We start from the raw sequence: 7813 nt of genomic DNA on the forward strand, positions 1-7813 counted from the left end.
TTCAATTGAAATTGAGAAAGAAACAAGATTCATAGATGATGTTACTACTAGACCTGAGGAACAACTAGATCAAAGTATTACACATGAGACTGTGTCTGGCAGAGATGTAGTAACAGTTTCTTTAGTTGAAGGAGAGAAAGAAACAAGATTGGTAGATGATGTTACTACTATGCCTGAGGAACAACTAGATCAAAGTATTACACATGAGACTGTGTCTGGCAGAGATGTAGTAACAGTTTCTTTAGTTGAAGGAGAGAAAGAAACAAGATTGGTAGATGATGTTACTACTAGGCCTGAGGAACAGCAAGATGGAAATGTTCCACATGAGACTGTGTCTCACAAGGATGTAGTAACAGTTTCTTCAATTGAAAGAGAGAAAGAAACGGACTTGGTAGATGACGCTACTACTGAGCCTGAGAAACATATTTCACATGAGACTGTGTCTGGCAAGGATGTAGTAACAGTTTCTTCAGTTGAAAGAGAGAAAGAAACAAGATTGGTAGATGATGCTACTACAGAGCCTGAGAAACATGTTTCATATGAGACTGTATTTGACAAGGAGGTAGTAACAATTTCCTCAGTTGAAATTGAGAAAGAAGCAAGATTTATAGATGATGTTACTACTAGGCCTGAAGAAGAACTAGATCTACAGTAGTAACATCATCGACCAATCTTGTTTCTTTCTCTATTTCAACTAAAGAAACTGTTACTACATCCTTGCCAGACTCAGTCTCATGTGGAACATGTCCATCTAGCTGTTCCACAGGCCTAGTAGTAACATCATCTACCAATCTTGTTTCTTTCTCTCCTTCAACTAGAGAAACTGTTACTACATCCTTGCCAGACACAGTCTCATGTGTAATACTTTGAACTAGTTGTTCCTCAGGCATAGTAGTAACATCATCTACCAATCTTGTTTCTTTCTCTATTTCAACTGAGGAAACTGTTACTACATCCTTACCAGACACAGTCTCAGGTGTAATACAAGTCTGAGGAACAACTAGATCAACATATTTCACATGAGACTGTGTCTGGCAAGAATGTGGTAACAGTTTCTTCAACTGAAAGAGAGAAAGAAACAGACTTAGTAGAGGATGTTAGTAAAGAACCTAAGGAACAGCTAGATCAACATGTTCTACCTGGAGCTGACTCTAATAATATTACATTGTCTTCGTTAAGTATGGTTAAAACAGTTGAAGAAAGAATGTTACAAGTAGTCAGACAATTGAAAGAACCACATGGAGTCCTTAACATGGATATTTTAAAGGTATTTTCTGTCCTTGAAATATATTTATTATATAATTTAAAATATGCATATAGAATAAAAAATATATATATATAAAATTCTTATTCAGATTATTAGGTAGAAATGATAATTGAATACCTCAAACAATATTGGTTTGTTTGTACGGAAGCACAGTAAGATTTTAAGATTTTTTAAAAAATATTTTAATTTATTTTAGAGGATGGAACAGCCGAGATGGACCAATAGGTCCCATGTTGTCCCAAAATGTTATTTAAGTTGAAACCACTTTACTCTTTATCTTTAGGAGTTAAAGGAAGAAACAGAAGAACTAAAAGCTGTGCTACAATCTGAGATTAAAATTCTGACAGGCAGTTCAAAGAAAGAATTTCAGTTGACCAATGAGTTTGAAATGTTGCAACATCAACTTGATATTCTGACAACAGATATTTTGTGTAAAGAGAATGATCTGAAGGTATGTTGGATAAAATATGGAAGTCTGTTTCAGGAATACTCTCTTTACGCTATTGTATTCAAAATAGTGATATAACTTGTTTATTGATAAAGCAACATAAGCTTTACATATGAGGTATATTACAAACACTGGGCTCTTGAAAGTATAGCATGTTACAAACACTAGGCTCTTAAAAGTATAGTACTTTACAAACACTGGGCTCTTGCAAGTACAGTAAGATCCAAAGATACAAAGCTTTGTGAGTTGAATCCAATCTAAAGAGAGACAAAGCTCCTTATCTGGATCCAATGGGTGGGAGATTGATACCATATAGACAAAGCTTTATATTTAGAACTCGTGTGTTTGGGATTGGATCCAGAGAGTGGAAGCTCTGTGACTGAGATCCAGTGAATGAAACTTCTGTGGTTAGGAGTCATAGGCTGAAAACTTTCTGGCCATTATCCAGTGTGTTGAAATTCTATCATTTGCTTCTGGAAAGGTAAATCTTTGTATCTGAGATTTAGTGGTTTTGTTTGACTGGGATCAAGCGATAGTTCCATTACTATATTACTAGAACTTGGTGTATTAATGTTCTGTGGGTTTGATTCATTGGATTAAAGCTGTGTGCCTAGGATCATGTCTTAGTTCCATGAATAGGATTCAGTGGGTTGAAGCTCTGTGGCTAGGATCAAGTTACTGTTCCATGACTGTGATTCAGAGGGTTGAAAAGCTCTGTAAATGTTTCAGTGGGTTGAAGCTCTGTAGCTAGGATCAAGTTATAGTTCCATGACTGTGATTCAGAGAGTTTAAAAGCTCTGTAAATGTTTCAGTGGGTTGAAGCTCTGTAGCTAGGATCAAGCTACAGTTTCATGACTGTGATTCAGAGGGTTGAAAAGCTCTGTAAGTGTTTCAGTGGGTTGAAGCTCTGGAGCTAGGATCAACTTACAGTTCCATGACTGTGATTCAGAGAGTTTAAAAGCTCTGTAAATGTTTCAGTGGGTTGAAGCTCTGGAGCTAGGATCAACTTACAGTTCCATGACTGTGATTCAGAGAGTTTAAAAGCTCTGTAAGTTTTTCAGTGGGTTGAAGCTCTGTAGCTAGGATCAAGTTATTTTCAACCCACTGAAACACTTACAGAGCTTTTAAACTCTCTGAATCACAGTCATGGAACTGTAAGTTGATCCTAGCTACAGAGCTTCAACCCACTGAAACACTTACAGAGCTTTTAAACTCTCTGAATCACAGTCATGGAACTCTCTGGAGCTAGGATCAAGTTATAGTTCCATGACTGTGATTCAGAGGTTTGGAAAGCTCTGTAAGTGTTTCAGTGGGTTGATACTCTGTAGCTAGGATCAAGTTATAGTTCCATGATTGTGATTCAGAGGGTTGAAAAGCTCTGTAAATGTTTCAGTGGGTCGATGCTCTGTAGCTAAGATCAAGTTACAGTTGCATAATTAGGATTAATTAAATTGAAAAGCTATGTAACTGGTTTAGTAAGTTAAAGCTATATGGCTGAGATTCAGAAGATGACAGATGGGATTTATTGATCCAGAGTACATAGCTGTTTTTTCTTGCGACTACTAAGTCTTTGTGAAACCTGTAACTTTAATGTCTGTACAATGATGAGAATTCTGCTAACATGGAAAACAGTGATTGTTGTCTCAGTTTAAGATAATAAAGTGTTCAAAGTAATAAGTTACAAGATTTGATAGAGAAGTTTAAATCACTGACATTTTAAATTTGGAGTGAATAAAACTTTTTATCAGAAAAACAACAACATTGCACTAAAAATAAAAAAAGGAAATTAATTTTTAGGGAACAAGTTTTATATATTTGTATTTATCAACATCTAATACTTTTTATATATATATTTTAAGTTGGCTTCTTTTCAAAATTCTAGCTTTAATATGTTAAAATAATTTAATTCTTTTTAATACTGAATTAATTGTTTCCATACTAGCCACAAAAATTGAGTCCAATTTGATCCATAAAAATCCATATTCTATTTATTTTGTTTCAGCAGCTTCCAACAACTGCTGCATTAATGTTTATTAAATTAGTTTGTTTTTCAATTTTGATCAGGTGAAAGAAATTACAGAGAAGAAGTCAATCACCACAAAATGCCAAATGGAGGAAATAACTTACTTTCTAAAAAAAATCCAAACCTTTCTATCTGTTTATATAAGCCATCAATCATCAACGGGTTTTCTGCAGAAGCAACAAGAGAAATTAAAGGTATTTATGTCAGAAGATTTCACTATTCAGGAGGTCTTACTCCAAGAACAGGCAGAAAAACCTTTTCTTTTTTTGGTTGACAAACTATTTATGCTATTTCGAGTACCAATTGGTGTTCTTAAAACCTGTACTTTTGGAATAAGCAGTTTATACAAATATTAGAAACTTGTTATTTTTGTCGAGTTGTTCACATTATCTTACTACTGATCAGAATACACATGTGTTTCAAGGTTCTTATTTCCAATACAATATATAATCTCTACTTACATCTAGCTTGTGCTGCCCTCTGTATGCAAGAAGATTTACTCACCACTAGCCTTGAGGCTTACACTTAATCTCACATAATATTGCTGCATTGTTGCAGGGAAATGAGTGTGCAGCAACCCTCCACCAATAAGAGTGTGACACATCTCATAGTGATACCGGCTCTCTCTCTACTGATTGCTCAATCATCACTTCTTGATTTGTCTGCCATGTTAAGATATGTATTTTCTTGTTTGTATGAGATTTCTCAACATTAATGTTTGGCTGAAGTATCTACAAAACCAAATGTTGTGAAAATATTCTGGGTTTTTTTCAAACAATTTGGCCTCTTATTGTTCAACAATGTGAATTATACAGAGATGGTTATTTCCTTGCTGTCTAGGGTTGAACATCTGGATTTTGTTCACCCTAGTCAGACTACCACATCTAATGTGATGGCTACTGTGCAGTGGGTGGTAGAGCCTTGCATGCTGGCTGGGCCTTTTTCAGGCCTTGACACAGACATCTCTCCTTCTATAATTCCTACCTGTCAGGATGTAGATTTAAGGCAGTCTTTACCACCTAAATTTGCAAACAATTCTTTCATTGCAGATGTGGATTTACCTTAACATCTTGTGCCCTTCTATGACTTTTTTTCACTACTATTTCTTATTATTCTTTACTTTCCCTTCTTCAGTTGGCCCTTCTTCAGAATATTATGTTTTTTCTCCTTCCCCTGATTTTCTAGTTCATACTGAAAACTTTTTCTCTCTGGTGCAAGTATTCTTCATTCTCCTTGAGTGGTTGCACACATGTCTTAGCCTGGACTCGAGCTGAAGCCCTTTGTTTGGACTCTGAAACTCTGGATTTTTCTTGAGGCTGGCATGTGGTTCTGATACATCATTAGTCTTTCTCAATATCAGTTTTCTCACCTTCACCTTACACTCTCAACCCTCTCACATTATTTATCCTTCATCCATCTCCTTTTGGGGGCAATTCATTGTTCCCCTGAGGAGTTTTTGGCAGTCACTTGTTTCCTTACTCCTCATTTCATTACTCTATTATTGGGGAGGGATGTACTTTTGTCCAAGTATGTTTATCACCCTCTTAGGAATGTTCATCTGGCTCCTTTCCTCCATCAATGGGTTTTGGGTGGTGTACCTGATTCTTTGTAATCATGGGCTAAGGCTGTGTGCTAACATTTTTCATTAACTAACCTTGTGTCCCATTTTTCCCAAACTTCTTCCCTTCCAGTTGCTCTCTCCAATCTTCCTAACTCCTTTCTACTCCCTGTTCATCTTCTTCCACTATCAATAGGATGCAGCACCAACAATCTTGTTGGTGACTATATTCTGGGCTTAGGAACAGTGGGAGTGTGTTTGGCTCAATTTGTGGATCTATGGATTCCTTTTGCAGCAGTCAGTTGTCGGTGGCTGCAGGATCTATCTGTTGTCTTTACCCTTCATTTTTCTTCTCCTCCCCTTTGTCTCCTGTTTCCATTCTTTTCCCTCCTCCAGGGGATCCTGTCTTCCACTCTAAGGTGCTATGGAAAGTTTCTCACCCTTTTATGGGATTTTATTCCCATCTGTTTGTCATTCCCCAGTTCACCAGGGATTGGCATCCAGTAATTGTTCTGCCCTATCTCTGAGTTTATCAACTTTCTTCAGTTTATCATGGTGTGTTTTCTTACCCTCTGATGGTCTTTTTCTCTGGGGCTTGAATGACCAAAGTTGAAATCTCTGATGCATACCTTCACATTCCCATCTCCCCAGCATCCAGATTTTACCTTTGCTCTGTACATCACAGTCCAGTTTATCAGTTCCGAGCTCTTCCTTTTGGCTTAGTGTTAGCCCCATATGTTTTATTTGTCATGTAGTGTGTGCTTTTGATTATCACATTCATGGCTTGGGATCAGAATTCCACCATTAGATGGATGACTGGATTCTTTGAGCTCTATTTCCAGTATGACTTCTCCAACCATACTCTTCTCCTTCTTTGAGAGATAGCTTGTCTAGGTTGGCTAGTCAAGCTGAAAAAGTCTTATCTCATACCCACTTAGCATTTGGTCCACTTGAGTATGTTTTTCATTTCCCACTTCTGCAGAGCTTAGCCATCTCTGCTTCTTTGGTAGGCTATGGTGAGTTTGGTTTCCACAATTCTATCCTCTCCTTCTCTTCCTGTACAGAGGTTCTCTATCTCTTGGGCTTCCATGAAACCTATTATCTCCTTGGGTCATGCTCACATGCATCTTTTACTGTGGCTTCTACATGATGATTGGAACCTCTCTTGGGATCCCTTTTGCAGAGTTATCCCTCAGTGCTCCTGTTTTTTGATAGCTTTGCTCTTATTTGTCACTTATGACAGTGCCAAGTTTCCCCTAGTTGGGTCTCTGGTTCTGTATTCATGTGCACTGTTGGTGGAGTCAGGAATGGTCTAATCTCTTCCTTTGTGCTTATCCCTATTTGTCTCCTCCCGCAGTTCTTTCTCTTATTTGTGACACCTTGTTGGGTCCTCAATAGGGATTGGCCAGCCCAAACGTGCCCATCTGACTTCCTCCTCTCCTTTTTCACTCTTCTGCTATCTTCACTTTCAGTCTCATACTTTTCCATCTGGCTGTGTCATCACTCTAAATTCATGCATGAGATTTGTCTGGTCCCTTGCAGGACAGTCTAAACTCTTTTCATGTGTAGCCTTCTTTCAGTTGCTTTCTGTTTGACCGGTCCCCCAGTGGCACAGTGGTATGTCTGTGGACTTACAACTTTAGAATACGGGTTTCAATACCTATGGTGGGCAGACCACAGATAGCCCATTGTATAGTTTTGTGCATAATTACAAACAAACTGTTTGACCATCCTTTGTAGAAGTTTATCAGTGGAAGTGGTGTATTTATCACTGATGTTCTTGGTGATGGTCCTTATTATCTTCTTATCCTTCTGTTCTCCCATACATCTGTGCTTTAAACATGGTCCTTTCAACTAGGGCCAACCTATCTCAACTGTTGCTGGGTGGCTCTCTCAACTAATTTCCAGTTTTTCCATTACATTCGGTTTTTTTCATCCTCATCACTCCCAATTCTTCTAGCTTACCTGACTGGGTTCTAAATGTTCTTCACCATACCCTTACCCTAACTCCCTTTATACTTTTGGCTTCCTGCTCCTTATACAATCTGTCCATGAAAACTGATTTCTCCCTTCTTCTCACCTGTGGTTGCTGGCATTCTTCTCACATCCTGTTTATCACTCCTATATCCTTCTCTATCTGAATCACACTTTTCTTCCCAAAACTTGTAAAGGGTGTAGGGTGATAGTGTGTTTGCCCCTATGTCTCTACCTTCTATTCTCATCTTTATTCCTGATCATTTCCTTTGAATTTGCCCCTATGTCTCTACCTTCTATTCTCATCTTTATTCCTGATCACTTCCTCTGTGTTTGCCCCAGATAAGAATAGAAGGTAGAGACATAGTGACCAGTAATAATTCCTCTTTGTTTGCCCTATGTCTCTACCTTCTATTCTCATCTGTATTACTGATCACTTCCTCTTTGTTTGCCCTATGTCTCTACGTTCTATTCTTATCTGTATTCCTGATCTCTTCCTCTTTGTTTGCCCTATGTCTCTAAGTTCTATTCTTATCTGTATTC

General features: G+C 37.8%; 1 protein-coding gene and 1 long non-coding RNA gene across 2 annotated transcripts in view; one reads left to right on the forward strand and one right to left on the reverse strand.

Moving 5' to 3' along the window:
- The window catches only part of LOC106470184 (nesprin-2-like), a 102314-nt gene that overhangs the window by 25473 nt on the left and 69028 nt on the right, over positions 1-7813 (forward strand). Inside the window, exons 7-10 of the mRNA XM_013930718.1 lie at positions 28-644; positions 1005-1267; positions 1551-1718; positions 3780-3932. Coding sequence (XP_013786172.1) covers positions 28-644; positions 1005-1267; positions 1551-1718; positions 3780-3932 — 1201 coding nt within the window. The remainder of the gene's footprint in view (positions 1-27; positions 645-1004; positions 1268-1550; positions 1719-3779; positions 3933-7813) is intronic.
- The window catches only part of LOC106470186, a 17987-nt gene continuing 10822 nt past the window's right edge, over positions 649-7813 (reverse strand). The window contains exons 2-3 of the long non-coding RNA XR_001291477.2: positions 4200-4205; positions 649-989 (exon numbers count right to left, since the gene is read on the reverse strand). This is a non-coding gene — a long non-coding RNA (uncharacterized LOC106470186). The remainder of the gene's footprint in view (positions 990-4199; positions 4206-7813) is intronic.

This window comes from Limulus polyphemus, unplaced genomic scaffold, assembly GCF_000517525.1.
Source record: "Limulus polyphemus unplaced genomic scaffold, Limulus_polyphemus-2.1.2 Scaffold3866, whole genome shotgun sequence".
Lineage (NCBI taxonomy): Eukaryota > Metazoa > Arthropoda > Merostomata > Xiphosura > Limulidae > Limulus > Limulus polyphemus.